Source organism: Asterias amurensis, chromosome 1, assembly GCF_032118995.1.
Source record: "Asterias amurensis chromosome 1, ASM3211899v1".
Taxonomy (NCBI): domain Eukaryota; kingdom Metazoa; phylum Echinodermata; class Asteroidea; order Forcipulatida; family Asteriidae; genus Asterias; species Asterias amurensis.
In genome coordinates this window covers 13,713,139-13,735,190 of record NC_092648.1, presented here as the reverse complement: position 1 = coordinate 13,735,190, position 22,052 = coordinate 13,713,139, and the positions used below count along the sequence as shown (strand labels likewise).

Below are 22,052 nucleotides of genomic sequence, written 5' to 3'. Positions count from 1 at the left end.
ACTGTGGCTAAAGACAATTTGCGTTTGATGTAAGACACTTTGCGTATGATGTCACAAACTGAAACAGTGCCCTCACTAAGGTCAAAGGAAGACTCCCTACAGCCTGAACATCTGACATCACACGTTGATGCTCATGAACTACACCAGAGATCTGCCTTAAGCCTACATCCATAATCACCTTTTTATCGCCTTCATTTACATGGCCTTCATGGTCCTGGAAATTCACAGTCAAGTCTGATGTACAATTGTAAACATGTCAAACCAAAAACCTGTCATATCCTTGCTGATATAGACAGGGGACCAGTCTAGACCCCTTATTTGACCGATAGCGCGCTACCTGATAGTTGTGCATGGCACATACAGGCGTAAGTTACTGTTGATTGACCTCGACGATGTAGGGGAGTCTATTTATGTATCTGATTACTGCAACATACTCACAGAGCATGAAACACCATATCACTGCCAACAGATAGTTGTCCCAGCCAAAACTACGTAATTTGCACAGTCGGGGTACATGAGAGGTCATGTGCCTTCAAATGGGTGCCTTCTTATGGGTTAATGTACTTGTAATGTACTGGTACAAAGATCATTGTCATCTCTGTACCCATACCATTCGCTATGGTCACCATACAAAACCTTCTGTCAGTTTGATTGACAAAACTTTATGTAAAGCATGGAACTGTTTTTCCTTTTTTTTCTGGAAGTGAGCATTATCAGATCCATGTTTCTTGACAGGTAGTACATATAACCATAGTTCCTCCATGATACCAGGGTTTGCTGCCTCCACGTGAACTACATTCATGTTGCATTGTAATGCACCTTTAAGCTGTCATGTTCCTTGAAATGTAAGAGCATTGGGCTAAGAGCATAGAGAGCAAGAACCAGTCTTTGCTGATAGGGTTTGGAGGAGGGTGGGGCAGCGGGACAATGGCCTGGCAGAGACCACTGAGCATGAAACTGTTCTTCCATTTTTTACTGGAAGGGAGCATGATTATCAGAGCTATGTTTCTCAACATGTAGTAAAAAGCGAGTGTCTGCCTCTAAGTGAACTACATTCATGTTGCATTGAATTAAGCTGTCATTTTCTTTGAAATGTGTCTAAGAGATTGCTCATCTGCATCATAGAGCAAGGAATAGAGAGCAAGGACCACCAATCTTTGCTGGTAGGGTTTGGTTGGAGGAGGGTGAGACAGCATGACAATGGCCTGCTGGCAGAGAGTGCTACATACCCTCGGGGCACTGTCCCTCAGAGCAAAATGAGACAGACTCAACAACCAGGTGTATTGTTAACACCCTTTGTTTCTTCCTTGCTCTATGGTTTCTTGAAGGGGTCTACTGCTCTCTAGACTTCATGAATATTAAACAGGTATCTGGGTCCAGGAATTAAACCTCAAAATGTTTTCATGGGATTGATGTCTTTTCTTGGCACCAAGCCACTTTCTTCAGTTGGCAAATTTAACCGGGTAAGCCAAACCTCCCCAATGTTTAATCAGTGCAGGTGTAGAGGAAACTGATTTTAAACCTACCCTATCGTGACCTTTTCCAATTGTTTTTGTCTCAACTTTTTATTATTTATGTTTTGAAGGCTTTTTGGACAGTTGTCAAACATTAATTTCTCTTTGAAGCTGATTGCCGAGGGTAGTCAGAAAGCCCTGGTGTGTTTAATCAGTGCAGGGGTTCAAGAACTGATTACTACCAGCCCCCCCCCCCCCCAACACACACACACTACCATTAGGCCTACTGCTTTCATTTTGATAAGTTTGAAAACTTTCTGGTGCTGGTTACTCTCGCTGAAGCAGATTTCCATTGTACAAATCTATCCCCGTTGTTATCAATACAGGTAAATGTGTACAGACCAACACTGCTACAGATACCCTAGATTCAATTTGAATTTTCAATTGTTTTTCTCAGAGTTTTGTTTTTGAAAAGTCAAAAACTTTGTGGCACTTAGTATCTTTGTGCCACTGGGCCTTTTTTTTCTGTTGGAGAAGACTCATGAAAATTAAAGTTCTAATTCATTTCATGCAGGTGTGGAAAGTCAAATTTTACCCTAGACCCCAAATGTTTTGATTGCTTTAACTTTATTTTTGTTATGATTTGAGAAGCTGATTTGAGAAACTCTGTGCCCGGCCGGTGTGTTGTCATGACTAGGTTAAAAAAGGTCTGCAGTCAGTCACAGATCATTGTCCTGTGTGTATACGCAGTGTTACCCATTCAGTATCCCGATAACAATGAGCATCAGCAGTGAATAGGATGGGCGTGCTCTTGGCAGGCTTACTGCTCGCGCTGTGTGCTGTATGTAACAAATCTTGGCACAGTTTCAACCAGTGACCTTAGTTCAAGCGACGGGCCACATCATCACACTGTAGTTGTAAACACACTCTGCTGCGCATACGCTGTATCCATGCAATAGGGGGATAGGATTGTCTATTATATAGAGGGTGTACAAATGTATTATACACTAACTAATTATACAGTAGGAGTTTTACAGAACTGTCAGAGCCAAGCAGTGACCTTGTCTTTTGTTTGATTTGCTCAGCAACAGACAATCATAAAGAGATTGTGCGGTGACTCAGGCTACATTTTGTTTTGTTATCTTCTTTTTATTCGGAATAGAACAAGCCAGTAAGGAACACCTATATTTATGTTTGACAATTGATAGCTATTGTTTATATTTTGACGGCTCTTTGTGAAGAGAGGACTTAAATTATTTGACGCACAAAAGAAGATTTTGGATTCTTTGGGGATTTGTCTTGAGGAGAACTTGACAAAGCACAAACAGTTTTTCTTTCTCCATGGTCTATCTGGATGCCACATTGGCTATAAGGTATGTTGTTGTTTACTAATTAAGCATGCCTGATATGCGTTTAGTTTGCAAGTTTTTTAATTTATACTTTTTTATTTGGTATAATTGTTACACATGACATTTTTAGTAAACAAATTAATGTAAATACATAACTCTGGGTTTTATTTTAATTTGATTTCAGTAGTGCTCATTGATGTGTGTTTTTGTGGGCAGTGACATTTAAAAAGCAATTGTAGTCAACTTTTCTATCAAGTATGGTTGCTATTTTGTTTGTAAACAAGATGGTTCGATGCTTATTTGTCAACGACAGACCCAGCCATTTCTATGTAAACAAGGGACGATCATCGATGATCTGGACTATGTAGAGCTCTATTTGCAAAGTGCTGTATTGTGTTTAATCGAGATTAACAAGTACAGTAACAATATAAGGCCTGAATTATTGATTACTTCGCGGTAATAGGGGGTTTGTTGATTACTAGTTTCTAGAAATCTTGATTGATTTGTGCTAGAGCTGTTTCATAATAACAGAACAGTTCAATCACCCTGTGTGTGTTTTGGACTTTTGGCTGTCGGTGCCTTGATTTTCAATTAGGTAATTGCTTACTGATTATAAGTTATTGATTATTTGAAAGCTGCTGTTACATTATACCATGGGCTCTTAGAATAACATTAATTCCTAGATATACTAGTTTTAAACAAACATACAAATTTACATTATATCAAGCTACAATTCAATGGTTTTAAGAATTTAACTTTGAATTGTAGTAAATTGGTTAAATATAACGTAAAAACTTGAGTTTGGTGCAAAAATCAAGTTATTTTCCAATAGTCAACTGTTGGCTTTGCAAGTGACATTCTCATATTGAAATTGACTTTCTTAAAAACAGTCAAAGATTGAAAATCAACTTCTGGTGTTGTGTGGGGGTATTTTGGGATTGTTTTTTTTTGTTTGTTTTTTTTGTTTGTTTTTGTGGTTTTTTTTTTTGGGGGGGGGGGGGCTGGCATTGCATAACAACTCAATTGTAGGGATTTTTTCCGCTGATGTAAGCAGACGTGGTAATCAAATAATAGCCCTGACCCAATCATTTGCAATACAAAGTTACACACACCAGTGATTCAACACAAAGACATCCTTTATAAAAGATTCCAAAGTTGGACCAGACCCCATTATTGAAGCCATGGTTTATATAGGGCACCTATCCCCATGCAGGTAAATCCTGCCCTCTGATTGGTCAAGAGTTTGGTTGCCCATGCATAGGGCGAGTGTTGATACGCTACGGTGCACAGTGTTGTTTACTTGAAACACACAATGATAATTCAAAGCTTATTAGGCTCCCCCCCCCCCACCAAAAAGAAAAATGTTTATCCTCCTGCCTTTTTGAAAAGAAGGAAGGAGGAGGGTTTTTTTTCTTTTCTTTGTTTCATAATGGCCAACTGACATTTTTTAAGACAACCGACTGGGCTATTTTTTCAAATTCTTTTTTTTTTGGGTGTGAAATCGTTCAAATGTCATCTTTTTTTTTTTTACAAAAAAGGTGGCGGCCTCTAAAAAGGAAGCAGGTGGGACGCTAACCATGTTTAAAAATTTTTTATTTGGCCTTACTACAGCAAGGTTATATGTCGCAGAAATATTGTTAAAGTAAATGAACTTTAAGCTTAGTCAGTTTATATTGTTGACAAAATAAGACTAGTCATCCCAAGTATTGAAATACAGTTGCTAGAATCATCCAGTGAAAAGGCAGAACAAGTCTTTTTATACAATGTAGGATCAGTGTGTGTTTAATATGATAACAGGTGATAAAGCTTTTATTTAAAGTCACTATTGTGTGATTATCTCTGTTCACTGATTGAGGCTTGTTTTTGTTTTTGTTTACTTCGCACCTAGTAACAAAATAAACATTGGAAAATAATAGATTTCGCTTGCGTAATCCAATTGAAAGGCCTTCCCCTTCTTAACAATGGGAGCTGGACTTGTATACAAGCGCAGAGAAACAAGAGAAAAAATAATAATTAAATCATCAAAAAATCATTACCGGTGTGGTGTCAGACACAATTCATATTACATCAGCCATGGCAATTAGCGATCAATAAATGAATAATGGGGTCTGTTCGATCCGTTAGCTCGATGCGCATCCGTTGTCACGGAACGCATGTCAGATGACGTACAAAAGCGAGTGCGGGGGTGGCCAGCTGGACGATCTCTCAGATGTGGCTTCTGGGTGGGGCTCACTGGCGGCGTGTCGTCGGTAACAAGTGGGGAAAAATCTCTACATACCAGCACGACATCGCCAGATGTTGTAGTTTAGTATGAGTGGCTCCAGCGAGTAATAACTAACTAAAGGATTTTATGATCTTTCCTGTGCAAATACTTTTGATGATGTACATATAAGCCGTTGATTGATAGTTACATGATATTTTTGTTAAATATTACTCTTTAGATTGGCATTCAATGACTTGTAGGTCAGTAATTCCACTGGATTGCTTTTGTGTAAGTCAGAATTCACTGTCACTAAGTGTATTAATAATTTATGTGAGAAATTATTTTTATTTTGTAAATTTCTTACCACTGCTTATCCAAGTTGCTGTGTGAGGGGAGGGGGATACTGCCCAATGGGGGACACAGAAATACTGGGTGGCAAAGGAAATACTGGGTACATTTCCATTTTTGATGTAGCTCTTGGCAGACGCACCTTTTCAATAATAACAATAGGGTTCATACCTAGTGAGTCTGTTAGTTGGTCCCTTGTGCCCCCCCCCCCCCCCCCCCCCCGGCCTTTACAAGGAAGACTGTGATTATTCTGAAACAGTCAAGAGTTTCCCCTCCACATTATAAATGTCCAAACCTACTCAAAAAATAAAAGTCAAACTCCCTCCAAAGACAAACACACTAGTCGGATATTATATAGGCTATCAAATATTTAATATTGACAATGCGTGGGGCTCATATATAATAAGACCAAATCAAATCTGTTTCCCACAATAATTTTAAAAGGCCAGGCCGCGCCGCGCCGTTTGTCTTCCTTTAAAAACAGTTGAACTTTGGATCAAAACAAAACTGACCTGGGACAGATTCCATTGTGTTCCTAACATTATTTAAAGAACCCTGTGGGTCAAAGTATAGACAAACCCTCCAGTGGGGGGTCCTCTGTTGACCCGCCCAACTTGGGGTCAAATCCTTACTTGGGTAATCTGGTAAGATTGACCCCTCGTGGTGCGTCCATAGGATTGATTTCAACAGGGGAGGGTGTTTGGGGTTGGGTGTTAGGGATGGATTACTGGGGTGGACTGGAGAGAAGGAGAGAGAAAAGAGAGTGTGATCTTAACACCATCCTCTCCCCAGGATGCCTACAGATGTCTGGAGAGGAAAAATAGCATCTTCCTCCTCCTTGAAAGAGCCAAACATGATGCATTTCAGATACATTTTCTTGACAGTGGCTGATATAGTAACTTGGGGTTGTTGATGTTTATGATTATGTTTACATTGGTAACTTTGGCAGGATCCTTGTTGAGATGTTAAGCAAAGGATGCTTGATTGTTGGTGGAGGGCAGATCAGACACACAAGTGCTGCCAAACAAACTTAAGCTACCAGTGGAGAGTTGGAAAACATGAAACCCCATTGACAGTTATGATTAACTAAGATGATAGAATAAAGAAAAACCTTCAAATGGATAACTCGATTGTTCTTAATATAATCGTATAGCCACCATTTTTCGTCAGGCAAGCACAAGTTCTCAGGACACCAAAAAGGGACTGACTATTTTTCTGATTGGGTTGCAATGATTTGAATGGGTACCAACAAAGCAATGAAAATGATAACTTGTCACTGGACCACTTTTTTCTCCTGATTGTTAAGAAGCACTGATGAATTAAGAAACCTAAACTAGACGCAGAACAAACTTGCTCATCAAAGGGTACCTTTAACAATTTTAAAAGGTTAGACTTTTTACCCGCAGGGCACCGGGTAATTTATTCCACTCTGAGTGGGTTTTTTGATGGGTGAGTCCCCATTGACTGGTAAGGGACCCTGCAGTGAGTTACTTATAGGTCCCTGTCATGATCGTTGTCAATGCTAGAGTGTCAAGCAGCCTCAGTTGGTAACCTCCCCGTGAACCAGCTGTGTTTACTACTCCTGGGTCTACGGTGGTGTATTGGGGAGATCTGGTTCCATTGTCTGAGCTTCTTGTGTTATGGCGAATTATTATGAAAGATCACTGACCGCAAAACTGCTGGGTGCTGAGCAATGATGTAAACATCAACGTGGATGGTCTCAATTTGCAGTGTACTGATTCGGTTTGTCTGGACTGTTATTTAATTCTTTCTGGATGGTTTCGCCCCAACAGAAGAAAAGTCGTTTTCGAGTTTTTATTCTTGCTATGGTCTGGTTGTTAAAAGAAGTCATGGATGACTCAAAGGACCCATGGTAGGATGGAGTCATAGTGATTGTATTGCATTAGTTCAATAGTTCGATATATACAAGAAAGCAGATGCTGCTTACATTCCATCATTGCAGACTGCCAATACTTGTCTTGCACTTCTTTCTCACATTTGTAATAGCTTGTTATCACACATGCAATAACTGTTGCCAATTTAATAGTTTCATGTTTTCAATTCAACATTTCTTGGTCGCAAGAAAAATCTGCCAAACTGTCTCTGCTGTCTAATGAGTGTGGACACCTTTTAATGTATCTTGTGATTGGAGTCGAGTGTCTTTTGATGTACTTTGAGTATAATAATTCACACTACATGTATGTGGAATATTAGAATATGTGGATGAAACATATTACAAATTATTGATTTATATAGACCTAACACATATTATTTAACAAAACCTATTAGAGTTGTTAAAACAAAAGATTATTTTGTGGGTAGGCTACAGTAGTTATTTTTTCAAAACTGTTTTTTTTGACAGATGAGAGTTTGTTTGCCTTGTTTTTAACTTGTATGTGTTTTAGGAAACCATTATAAAAAAGTTCCATGTACCTGTTTGGATAAAAAAAAATTGAGAAATAAGCAAGTTCACGGAAGACAGCCATGTATAAAACTCCTATTGCAAGAATTGAGAAAAGTCTTTGCAATCTCCTAAAGAAAGAAAAAACCGCAATGTTCCAATCATTGACCCTTATCTCACCTCTGGTTCTTAACAGAAGCCACCATTTTTTTTAAAGAAAATATTGCTATGGTTCATTTTTCGGTAAACTAGTTCATATCTTGTTTCAACACCATGCAAAGCTTAAAATCTTGTTCTATATTGTTTTGTTTTTAATTGTAAGTCGGGACACCCTGTACCAATACACTATAATCTGATAAGACGCTTATTTTTATCTCTACTCATCATCTACCCCTAGAACTATTTATAACACTATTTAGACCCTGAATTGATTGTCCAACGCCATCGGTTTAACGGTAGCTATCCTCGGCCCATTGTGTTAAACCTCATTTCATTAGAAGCTAATTATTGATTTTTTTATATACATGCTTCCACACAAATAAGTAAGTTGAAAAGTTCAACGCAATTATCTCTTCCGGGCTTATACGTGGAATACAAAGACCGCACTGTTCCATAGACAGCGTACTTTTGAACAAACGTTTTTCACAATGAGCAAGCATGGGGAAATCATATTCTTTGAGATTTTTTTTACCAAAATTTTCTACCTTTATTTGTTGTTTCTTTTGGAATCGGCCTTGTATTTTTGGCTTATGCCCCTGTAGCAGTAGACATGTTCAGACATGCCCCTCTATATGGATACAGTCTGATCATAATATGATATTTTTTTGTCGACCACCCCTCACTGTTTTTCAACTCTAGTGGGAAAACTGCAGGGTAGGATTTTCTTTGTTCTGTGGTGGGAAGAAGGTAACACGCTGAAAATCTGAATTATTATCATCGGGGTGTGAGGTTTTGGTAGTGGCACTTGGGTCAACCACAACCTGGGGCCTGGCTGCCCTTGAAAGTATTAACCTTTTTATGTTCTTTTATTTGTTTGAGTCGATTGTTAGCAACATTAGTATGATGTTGAAAGACTTGAATGAAATCAACTGTTGAAGACTGAGTTCTGAAATATGATGAAATTTCGTGAGCTAGTTGTGGCGGGAAAAAAACAATAGGTTTCACCAAAGACACGTAGGACAAGCTCAAGTCATTGTTAGAGCTTAAGAAGTATCGATCGTTTTGTTTGCTGTTCTAATTGTCCAAAGGCTATTGTCTGTCTGACCTGTCTTCATCCTTTGAAGATGATCCTTTTCTCTGCTCATTGATGACTCATCTTTTTCACGTTCGTCCTTTTCACAAATCAGACACTCTCTTTTCTTTGTTCCTGACAGAACGCTGCTGTATTATGAGTGAGCTGAAGATCCGAGTGCGGACTCGACTGCGAAAACTGACCGACACTGACCAGGTTATTCTACCAGACCGCCACCCTACTCGGACCAACCGCCGCGACCGGCAGGCCGACGAGTTTATACGCCCCGTTTATAAAAACAGAGTGACCATCGAATTGTGTCCGGACGATTTCCATATGATGCAGAAGGACAATCTCGAGGATGTCATCGACGTTGAGATTTCAGACGACGAGGTGATGATGGACGAAGAGGAGTCGGACACTTTTGAGGGGTTTGACTCCTCCCCTATGAGTGCCTCCTCCCAGTCGGACTCCCTGAACAACGCCATTTCCTCCCCCATCAACATCCCCGGAAACTCTGGCCACGCCCCGCGGGTGCAGCGCCCAAGCTCAGGAGGAACGCCACCCCAGTGCCCGGGTTATATCGGGCGAATGTTCCCCGGTGCCCAGAGTGACTCCGGTTCCCCGTTATCGTCTGGCTATGGCTCGGCCTCTAGGTTCTTCCACTCCACCTCGACACAAACCCCATCAACTCTCGTGTTTTGCGAGACGTTAATACGTTTGCGAATCTCAAGTTTCTCTGGTGACGAGAGACAGCAGGCAACAAGGCGGCTACGGATACAACCCCAAGGTAAGGAAAGTCCACATAGAGTAAGCAGACCATTTGCGTCAAGCTTCAAACAGAGAATCAAAATTTTCCAAAACTGTCGAATAAATACAACTGGCATTTAAATTGACCAACTGAACATGAAAATGAACTGGTGATTTGAGCGCCTAAATAAAATTTTAAAAGGGGGCAAAAGATGCAGAAAATTTCAACTCTTAAAAGCTATATTTCATGGGTGTTAAACTTGTCAGTAAAATATTGAAGAAAAAAAACACAGAATAATTTGTCTTTACTCTCCGGTACACAATTTACAGTTAAAGACAAAATTACAGGACTGGTAATTAAATTAGTGACTAAAAGAGTTGTAGTTTCTAGTCCTCAAACTTAAAGGTCAGTTTTAAACCTGAATTTATGAAATTCACACCAGAATCAATCATTCAATAGATTTGAAAAAAAACAACAATTTAAAAGTAAAACCAAATTTGTTCAGCCTACAAAAAACTTATCTACAATAAACTTTCAGCGTTGTTTCTGTTTTCAAATAATTTACAGTGAACTTTTACTGGTACCCAAAGTTTCTTATTTCAAATTTGTATCTGAATAAAACAATAAAGACCCAACTTATCAATTTTTTGGATCGTTGCACTTCAATTGTTGTTTTGTTAACTTTTCAAAATATACTTTTTCCCCGAAAAAAAATACTCAATAAAATTTAATTACTTCCTGGGTTTAATATACATGTTGCACGCATCATGGTCAAAAACTCTGATAAACTCTTGTAACGTGAGACTTTTTTTATATGAAAGTAAAGCATCTATGGGTTTTTTGGTACCAGCACATTTTACTCTGCATTTTGATTCGCTCAAGGACAGTAGGATACTATATAATCCGATTCGGAAAGTACAGTACGTTGTAAATACACTTGGTTATTAAATGGTGGATAAAGGGGCGTGTCTTTGAACTTGTGGTTTTCTGTGGCTGTTAAGTGACATTGAGATGTAGTTAGAGAATATTGTTGTTAAGCAAGAACAGGTTACCAGCCAAAATTACATTAAGTTTGCATTTTTATGGCTGGTACTCCACTAAATTTTTACTTGGCAAGACAATGGCAAAGAAATTTGTCAAGCAGTATTTTCTGCTAAACAGCTTCATGAAATTGGTCCCTAATGCAGTGTCTTGGAAGTGAACCCCGCCCCTAAGAGGAAACTTTGATCCTTCCTGGGCCCAGTAGCCTAGAGCTGCTTATAGATAAAAAAGTGCTAAGCACAACAAAATCATGCTTACCCAAATATGGTTACCAGCTGAAGCACAATTTTATTTGTACAAAATGTACCTGGTACTCTTCTTAGTTTGCTAAGCAGGAAAATGCTCAGCATTACTTTCTGCTTGAGCAGCTCTTTAAATTTTTAAAATAATGTAACAATCATTGTACACTTTGAATTGTAGCAGATTTGATGGCACACAATATATTAGACCCATATCAGAAGTAAAATATAAACCACAGTTCTTTTTCAAACTTTTAGCTTCCCAAAAATAAATTGACAATCAGGACCGTTGGAAATTTGCCCAAAAAGCTCAAAAAAATATATATAATTATAGACAAATTCATTGTATGATGCTGTATGTGACGAGCCATTGTGATATGATTCATCCAATAACCTTTTGTGTTCATTCTCACATTTAGAATAATCCATCAAAGGAGATATTTTCAGCCGCCCCCCCCCCTCCACACGTGTCAAGCCAAAACATGTTTGAACATGTCCATGCCTGCCAGCACAGCTTTGACATTTCACTGTATAGCTACAAACTTGATCACTCACATACACTCAAAAATCAATTAAAAAAAAAATTGACAAAAAAATGCATTTATTCATAAAGGTGGAGAAGCAAAGACTGTATGGGTGGGGGCATACCTATTGAATTAAAAATGGGTTATATTTTAAGAATAATGATTTTTATAGATAATCGCCAAGTAATTTTGTTTTCTTTACTATTTTATAAACAATATTTAAGTGCACATTGTTGGGCGGCTGACTGGATGAGTCACAGTTACTAAAAATAGATTCTCGTTTGCAATGTGTAAATCAAAATATTATGAACAAAAGTTGTAATAAATTTTCAAGTTGGTACACAGCCAACGACCTCAGTGAGATTAAAGCTTTCAGAGAACCACCCATATCTCGTTATCAAAAATACTAATCACAGTACCATCACATTGTTATGGATGCTGAAATTTGACCCGGCCACAAGAGGTAATCCCAACTTAAGCAAAGCCAGCGAGATTTTATGAATCCATAAACTATACATAATTGATCAGTGCTTAGATCAATATTTTATTATCAGACTTGATTAATTGCTGTGGCAGCAATAGTTAAAGTAAAGGTAAACATCATTGTAAAGTAATAAAGCCAGAAGAGTCAAGCTGAGATTGTATTCAAACAAAGAATCGTAGGACCTTGGTCCCTGATGATGGGAACAAATTGACCCCAAGATCTCTTGGGTTGGAGAGCTAGGTTGACCTTAAGAGAGGTCAACAAGGCAATTAGTTAGGGGTGGTGTCTAGACTTCTTCAACTGGCTTACTTCATGGTTTAGAGAGGACACCTGGGTGTTTTATTACTACTGAGCTGATGACAAACAGATTTAGGCTGTATGATTTTAAATTGATTTGTTATATTCAGTCTAAAGGGTTATTAGTACAGCTTTGTATTTTGGAAGATGAAGCATCAAATGTCATTGATGATAATGCTACACAATAATCAGTAAAGAGTTTCTTGAGAGCGTGGTCTGGAATGACCTGCTCTTGGCCTTGGTCCCCCATTCAAAATTAAATTTGCAAAAAATAGTTAATGGCCTGAATTCATACCTTGGGTCCTTTTTGGTTTTGGAAAGCAGTTTGCAATCAGCTGATTTTATTTTCTCAAAATTAAACTTGGAATATTTTCTAATGGAAGGGAATTTTGCAAAATGAAAAGGGTCTTATACCTCTCAGCGTACATTGGGCTCTTTGTGTTTATCTATGGCAGGTGCATAACATGGCAACACATGAGGGGGAAAAAACAATTAGCTGGTGTGGTGTCCAAACAGTCTAAGTTGTGATTTGTGGTGACATAATCTTCCTGAAAAACACCCAGGAGGTTCAGGAAGCTTTACCTGGGAGACCTGGATGTGACACAAACAACACATTCAGACTGGGGAGTCTAAAAAACAACCATTGTCAAGTCACACCCCCTTTTAATGTGATTGAGGATCCACCCAATTGACATCTGGTTCTCATACCCAGAGTGTCTGTTGTGGTCTGTTTCTGATTACTCAACCTGATAATGAGGTCAACCAGAAAATTAATACACCTCCTATGGCCTTCTGCTGGGTCCCTCTGGTGACAAGAATGAAGACACTAGCAAGAGCAATTGTTCTTTTAGTTTTGAAAAGATGATGTGCTTGTGACCTTAAGGCACTGGACACTATTGGTAATTACTGGAAATAGTTATTAACATAAAAACTTACTTGGTAACGAGCATTAGAGAGCTGTTTATAGATTTTGGTAAGTGATGTTTGAAGCTTTGCATGGTGTGAAGGAAAATAATAAACTATAAATAATAGTCAACTTGGGGGTACGACCATGTAAAAATTTTCTTTTGGGGGAGTGTTGGATCTCTTAGAAGAGCCGGTTCGGTCTTGATGTTTCAAACAGCATAACTCTGCTCGTTTTGGTCCTTTCTCGCTTGTGTGTTTATCTCTTTGCTTAGGGCCTACCTACTTCCAACTGGTATTGTGTTTGATTGTTTTTTTACTGATACTCGGAACTCATGTCTCGGATTATGCTCCTTTAGTCAAGTTGTTTTGAATGTTTTTAACACGCACTTAGCAACAATCTAATCTTCCATTTCATTGTGAATCAAGCATTATAAGCTTCCTAAGCAAGAAACTGCTAATGTAATTCCTACGAATAACCTACAAAGTTTAAATAACCTGTGTAGGATTATTGGATTGTCCCAGACAGAAATTCAATCCGACCATTGTTTGGATTGTCGCCCCAGTCTCACCGAGTGACTTGCTTTGTGAGCTAAATCCAGTTCAGTGACTTTTATCCCTTAATTGTTCAAATATGTATTAGGGTGCATTGAACACACTCTGGGTCACAGAAAACAAGTTGTCTGGTTTTTAAGTTTACCCTGGGACTTTAAAAAACAACTGTGATTAATTAAGACTCTGCCAAGGTTGGCTAAACTCTCCCTTCAGTGGTTGATTAAAGGTACTTATGTGATAAAAATCCCTTTTCAAATCAGGTGTGTAGTTGACTGCACAACCACTTAGCGCTTCATTAAGAGTTGGCCAAGTGCAACTTTTTTATGGGCTGTTGCTGTTGCTGAGCTTTGTTTGTGTGTGGGGGGGGGGGGGGGGTGTTACCTGATTGTGCAATCCAATTTGCAGGATTTGGCAACTTTTCAACAGGGATTATAAAGAACACAGAGGGTGCGGTAGAAATTAAACTTGGCACAGGGAAAGAACTAAAAAGGTGAATGAGGGGTCAGCTTAGGGGTAACCTAGGGTTCATCCTAATGGGTGTTACTGTTACCATCGAGCAAGCATGCCGGATGAATCATTATTATGACTTGTTGGTCTTAGAGTCGGCTTGCAAACACTGGACTCCCATAGGCCGTGTTTGGAGAACTACTTGTAAAAACTTGAACTGTTAAGTACAAAAACGTAGCTGCTGGAATGTTTAGTTTTAATAGTTTGTGTAAAATTTGTGTAATATTTAACTTACTTGACTATTTTAGAGACTGAAAATAAACACAAGTCATTGAAACTGGAAACATGCTGGTATCAGAACAAAATACACACTGCCCGCCCCTGGAAATTGGATCTGCAGATAAAGAAATATTTTCCCACAAAGTACTTGGCCTAAAGGTATCTGCTTTTACTTGAACATCTTTTTAATGGTTCATGTGATGGAATGATGTGTAGTTGTTATGTTTGAATAGTCTAGGATGTCCACAGTTTGATGTTGGACTTAAATATATTGTTTCACTGATTTTCAGACAATCCACATATGTGACGATGTACATTACTCTTTTGGCCGTTGTCATTTAATATTGTCAACATTAATCCAAAGAACACCCCTTGGTGTTTGAGGTGCATTTATCCCCACCTTTGTAAAAAGTTAGCTTTTAAACTATTTGAAGTTTCTCTGGAATTAACTTACACTGGAAATATATATTGGTATCAATCGCCACAAAATACAGGTAAGTATTCCTTTAGAACTAAATCATTGTATTTTGTACTGTAAGCCAAACAACACAATGTTTGCATAAAAGGGCGTTTTATCTGGGGGGTTTCTTTCACTTTTGAGTACTTTTTAGCTGTATGATAAAACTGAGTGAGACTAGACTGTCTGATCTTTTGAGTGGATATCCAGTGGTGTGTGTAAGGTCAATCTATTTACCAATCACACACAACACACATTCACAGTCCACATACCAGTTCTAATAGTGTTTGCTGGACAAAACCCTGCTTTCTGCAGAATTTCCCATGAACACAGACTCACATCCGTGTCCTGGAAGAAGGAATAAACTGCAGTTTAAATTTCTCTCTTGGTAAAAGTTCTGAAGATTTCCTCAGTGAATGTTGCCCCAAAGTAATTCACTGAGAGTTGCAGTTCTTCCTACATCAAGAAGCTAAGGAATGCTGAGCCAGGCATTTGAGCTCATGATGTGAGAGTTCCATGAGACAGAACTTGCTGTTCTTTATGAGAGGATTAGAATACAACCACAGGACGTACCGTACCAGGAGTTTTCTATTGGGAGTGTTTTCACATTGGATCATATCATGGTTGGATAACAGTGATTTAGCCATCATGGTGGATCGTTCACCAAGAAGCAGACATAGGGACTGCTCACCGAGTAGAAGTGAAGGGAGCAGCAAAACTAAAGGTATAGAGACAACAGTAAATCCTGTCACAGTAGTAGTAAACTTGATAATGGATCCAATCTGAAAATTTTGTTTATAATTTCCATGGGTTGTTTTGTCTGGTTTGTGAAAAATGGTGTTCCAATTGAAGTTCTGCACAGAAGTTATATGTGACAGATCCTATCTGAAGTTTTATTTATTATTTCCATTGGTTGTTTTGTCTGGTTTGATCTATTTCAAAATTCCTTGTGCAGGATGAAAATGGTGCTCTATCAACTGACATGGGAAAGGCATCTGGAGGATTTGGATGTTTTTGAAAGATTGAGGCATGTTTTGATGGTATGGTTGATGTTTAGGAAGTGCAAGTGTTTGCTTATCTTGCTGTGAGTTATTGTGTACTTTGAACATTTGAAAACTTAAAAGCCGTATCATTAGATGATTAGACTTATCGATAGGCAATCAAAACACACAATTTATTGGTTGGGGGAAAATTAGCATACCAACCCCGCTGCCCCAAAACCTGGAAACCGTACACAAAATATGAGGTGGCAGGCTGGGTATAGAAGGAGTGTGGTCGTGTATGTACTGATGCTTTTGTAACAAGGAACTGGCACGCAATGCGTGGTTATCTTAGGGAGAAAAAGTATGTAATCCCAGATTGTTTTATTTGGTTCAATATAAGAAAGATAACCTTAATAAAATTCTGAAACTAGACTGAAATATATGTATGCGGGACACTCTCTTTGGACTTGCAGAGAGGTTTGCGATATCTCTTTGAGCAGTGTTGGTTCTGAAAAGAATCGGTGGCGACTCAGGTTATCTTCTTGTTATGCCCCGATAATATCTTAATTACAGCCCCCTCAAAAAAACCTGATATTGCTAAAACAAAGCTGACTGGAGATCTATTGATTATCTGATCTCCCTAGCGGCTGAACCTCATCACCATTTATCATCGTGGGTGTCAAAATCCATTGTGCTTAACGAGACGTGACCACCCAGTCCATCAATACCAGAGAAAAATCAATCTAAATTGATACCACATGAAAGCCTCGTTCCGTAAATCATCCAGTTACGCAGCCTATATAAACATGATAAAGCCTCATGACACATTCAACTGCTCTCTTCTTTTTTTGCCACCACACCAATCATCTTTCGGCGAGAGAAACACGTTGAGAAAGTCGCTGGGAGCCGCGGCAGCTGCTGTCGTGTCATTGCACGCGATTCGGAAACTGGCCCAACAGGAAAGACAAAAGGTGGTGGTGGGATGCTCTTGTTTAGTTAATTAAAGGGGAAGGTGTACTTGTAACTGACTTTTGTTTTGGGCAGCGATCTTGCCTTTTTAAACTGAGGAACAAAATAAATAGTCTGGGCCCCGAACAAGAGTTTCTGTCACACTTAAGTAAAGACTGGTTAGAAAGAATTCCCATTTGAGAACATAAACACAAATAATATTGCAAAAAAATATAATGTGGCGAATCTGTTCTTAATACATTTCTTTTTATGGGAGGGGGGGGGGGTGTGGAGGAGTATGGTTTCCATTGCCATGTCCAATTTCCTTTTGCTAATATAACAAGTAAGTGTTAAAGGAACACATTGCCTTGGATCGGTCGAGTTGGTTTTTGAAAAGCGTTTGTAACCGTTTTTTATAAAATGCATATGGGTAGAAAGATGTTGTAAAAGTAGAATACAATGATCCACACAAACATGCCTCAAAATTGCGTGGTTTTCCTTTTACCTCGTCGACTAACACGTCGGCCATTTATGGGGGTCAAAATTTTGACTCCCATAAATGGCCGACCGTGTTGGTTCGCACAGTAGAAGAAAAACCATGCAATTTCGAGGCAAACTTGTGTGGATCATTGTATTCTACTTTTAAAACATCTTTCCAACCATATGCATTATATAAAAAACGGTTACAAACACTTTTGTTTTGACCAACTCGTCCGATCCAAGGCAAAGTGTTCCTTTAACCAAACTATAAGGCCTTGTATGAATTGGTGGCTTCAAACCACACATACTGCTAGATTACTGCGTCATCATCTTAGGTATCAAGCCTGGTTAATACTGGCTTTGGCTTTGATCCTGCATTGAAGCATAGGAAGCCCATAACAACAGCCGTAGCCGCCTCCCCCGCCCCACCCCACAGCCAGCGAATCAGTGTCCAGCAGTCATTGTTGACAGAAAACAAAGCATAAAGCATCTATTATAGAAGTAGACAAAATGTGTGAATTAAAAAAGGACAAAAACACCCTCTGCCCTTTAAACCACACATTGGGGACAAAAACTGTGTGGTTAAACAGCAACTGTGGGACAACCATACAAGGGGATTATAAACTAGGGGCTTTCATTGACTGACATCTATGATGTAAACATTGAATATGTAAACAAACACACTCAGCGCGCACTGCTGCAATTCAAACAACAGCCTTCTTTGTCCTGAAGTTTGTGCATAAAATTTGTCTACATGCGAGCAAAACGTTTTTGTGTTTTTTATTAAACCGAGGTTGATATGAATACAATAGATCAAGGCTAACAGTAAATTATCGATAATATGTAAATTGACTAGTTTTAAGTGTGACCTGGGATCCATTGAACGCATTCAATGTTCCGTTTCAATAGGCAGTCCGTGTAGCTGGGTACAGTTTGAGACTAAGTAGAGAGGACAACCAGATGTCGATATTGAGTTAATGAGGGATTAATTATTTGTAGACATGAGGAGTTTTCAAGGGTAGGCTGCTCATTAGTGTAGGTTTGACTTAAAAATAATTAATTAGTTGGGAAGGCACAGCTCATGCCCCCCCCCCCAAATGTCTAGCTGTTGCTCATGCCCCCCCCTAAACCCCCACCCCCCCCCAAAAAAAAATGTCTAGCTGTTTGCAAGTGACAACTTAATCAGGCTTCAGGCCGTGAACTTTATATTGTGAAAGTAAAGTAATTTTCCACTAGTAAAGAGGTGTCTCTATGTAGAGAAATGCAGACTTTTACCAAATGACAAAAAATAACTCGAGTGATGTGCTCTGTGGGTGCTCTCTGACTTGCTGTGTGGTCGTATAGAACTTTTTAAAAGTCATAAACTAGAAGTGTGTGACCAAAAACAATAAGTGCGCCCGGGTCGATTTCACAAAGAGTTAGGACTCGTCTTATCTTGAGTTAGGAGGAGCAACTCATCCTAACTTAGGATTAATCTTAAGGTGTGCATGCTACAGTGCAGGTTTGGGACTCGTCCTAAGTCCTAAGATTAGTCTTAAGTTAGGAAGAGTTTTGTGAAATTGACGGCTGGTGTTGCCAGTACCGCCTCCCTCCCCTACTCCCCTTTCCTACACCTCCTGCCCCCTGTCGTCCACCCTCCACCCCTCCCTGCCCCTTCGCCATTAACTTGCCAACGCTTGGCCAAAGTGATGACAACTAGCGGGTCATTTTGCTTGGATGTTGTAACAGTTAAAAGTCCCTGTATTTGTTTTCTGTTTGAATAGCAAATAAAAGAGTAATCAATTCCAATGATAATACAGCAACATGTCCATTAAAATATCTATTTCTCTTCTCCGGAAATAGCGGCTATGCATTGGTAATGGTAAACAGGAAGCTTTTGTGTCAATGTACAAAATGATAATGCTCTCTTGTATAAGCTTGGCCTTTAATAGTCACTGTACACCTTTGGTACGCCTGACATATGCATAAAATATTAAAATCTGTGAAAATTTGGGCTCAATTGGTAATCTAAGTTGCAGGAGAATAAGAATAATGAAAGAAAAAACACGATTGTTGCACACAAATTTGTGTGGCCTGACTTTGAATATTTTGAGTGAGAAATTACCTCTTTCTCAAAAACTAGGTTACTTTTTTAATTTGTGAATTATTACAGGATAGTTCTTGAAATGTTGAAATCCAGACACTGTTATGAAATAATCGATGATGTATCAAAACTTTAAAAGTCATTGCAAAACAATTGATGAGGAATAGGGGAATAACCATGAGCCAGTGCCCAACAATGGGAAAATATAACTTCAAAAGTTTTTTCTTTGTCCTGGTGAAACAACAGCCTTCTCAAATGCTCAACTATCAGGGCCCAATTTCAAAGAGCTGCTTAAGCATAAAAAGTTGCTAAGCACAACAACATTATGCTAACCAAAACAGGGTTACCAGCCAAATTACCATGTCACATGTACAATTTAAACTGGTATCCTGTTAATTTTTGCTAAGCTAAGCAGTAAGCTTACTAAGCAGCTCTTGCCAGAATACAAAAACAACAGAAGCTAGATCGCTGGCCTCTGAGCTGAAGTAAAGCCTGGCAAGTTGCCAGACATGAAACCTTCAGTAAGATTACCTGGGTAGCCAGGATGACTGAAAGTGAACTAGGGTTTCATTGTGTTATGCCCTTTTGTGGTCAGGCACATGTGCCAAGTGGGTTTATTTACTGCTCCAGCGCTTGCACTGTGCCCAGGGGTGGTGTTTTTGTTTTGATGGGCTTTGCTTGGCCCTGTGGCCAAGGGGCCAGAGCTTGGAGGTGTATAGGGCTATTTTAGGCGGTGCTGTAAGGTAAACTCAGCTCTGTACTGGAAAAGGTATGACTACTATTGTATGTAAATAACCCTCGGAGACCAGCACTGCCTGGACCAATCAGAGACTGGTGGTGTTTTTTAGCTGGGGCTTGTGTTAGATGGATTATTATTATTGTCTGGTTGGTTGCCCCTGCTGGGTGCCAGTGAGGAGAACCAGCCTGTCAATCAGGGAACATTACCAATCCTCCCAATTAAGAATTAGTCACTGGTGCTATGGGTTGGGTGGAAGCTCCTTTGTGCTGCCTCATTGGGTATTCCCCATTGGTGATGATTTTCCTTGGGAAAGACCATAATATCATTGGTGTGGTAATGAATGGTCTTAGAGGAAATCAATACTTCAGGCAAACTACATATCCCTTGCAGAAAACCAGTGATCTACGGGGAAACCCATCACAAAATAGGCACTGCTTATGTTCTCCAGCCCCCCCCCCCTCCAACACCACTGAACTTGTCTGGACAAGTCATATACTATACCATAGAGTAAGTCCTTACTCTATGACTATACCAATCAATAACCAATGAGTGGAGGTTAAGGCAATTCCCCCCCCCCCCCCATTGATGTTGTTGCAACCTGGTATGGGATGATGTCATAGCTCATTTGAATAATGTACAGTCAAAGTTGTAAACAAGTTTCTACAAGATAAAGATATGTTGTGTGTGGAGTATTGTGCACCCTAACAGTGTTCAGTTATACTGAGAGATGAAATCACTTCACAAGTGTAGACTGAAAATTTGGATATATTTTTTTACACAAACAACATGTGCTGTGATAAACAATTATTTGGAATGGGTAAGTTAATTCTACCTTCATGGTTGTGCCTATGATTAACTTGATATGGGGTGAATATTTTAATTCAATTTTAGACAAAGCTAGTTAGTTATCTTAATGGCAATTTTTAGGTACTTTTTATATACATGATGGGCAGTTATAAGAAATTTTACTCTAGAGATGGTGTTACGTCTTACATTTTAGCCCATATCAGTGGTGTGTGTTTTAGTAGAACAATGTGGTTAACATTTGTTTTAATTGTTTGGTTTGATTGTGTTTTTTCCTTCTTTTTTTTCTCTCTTTTTATTTTTTTGGGGGGAGACAAAATCAAGTGTCAAAATAGCTAGTCATCAAATAATGTAGTCATGACGATGGATTATAACAACAAAATAGAATAGAGCCACGCGAAACTGAAAATACCTCAATGGTTTGTACGATTGCTCATTTCCTTTTTTCCCATTTCCCCTTTTTTTGTTTCCTTTTTATTTTTAATTATAAAGTTTGATGTCTGATAATATCATCACACAAGAGATCTACTCATTGCACCAGGGAACTTAAAACAAAGGGAATTAATGTCACACCTTGATTTGCAAAGAACAGACAAATATCACAAAATTTGCTCAAAAAAATAAGATATAAAAATAAATTCAAAGAGATAGAAAGTAATATGATAATTAGATGATTAGGCCTACAGTGCTTTCAAGATAAAGATTTTTAAAAAAGTCTTTTTACATTATTCATGCTTTGAAGATAAAATAAAGGTTTTGTTCTCAGCAGGGAAAAACAACTTTGATTGAACACTGTTTCATTTGGTAGCTTGCCGAGTATTAAGCACATGCCTGTACCAACATCCGCAAAAGATAATGTGAATTTCTGAGTAAAATATCAGGAAATAGAATGATGTTTTTTTCCATTGTGGCAATAAAAATATTAAAGTGAACACAATTGTTTTGTATCCACTTCTTTACAAGTAGACATCTATTCTGAGAAGAAAGTTACGTAGTTTGCTCTCTCATTGGTTTGGAATCGATAAACATGGTGTAACAGGTTGGCCCATTGT

At 38.8% G+C, this 22,052-nt stretch overlaps 1 protein-coding gene across 3 annotated transcripts in view; it reads left to right on the top strand.

The window, feature by feature from the left end:
* Positions 1-22,052, top strand: part of LOC139946547 (uncharacterized) — a 55,320-nt gene that overhangs the window by 20,417 nt on the left and 12,851 nt on the right. For 2 of the 3 annotated variants that reach the window (XM_071944247.1, XM_071944262.1), the window contains exon 2: positions 9,129-9,776. In XM_071944247.1, coding sequence (XP_071800348.1) covers positions 9,143-9,776 — 634 coding nt within the window. In that variant the 5' untranslated portion in view covers positions 9,129-9,142. Of the gene's footprint in view, positions 1-2,310; positions 2,828-9,128; positions 9,777-22,052 lie in introns of those variants that run through there. The other variant, XM_071944254.1, reaches the window with a different exon arrangement.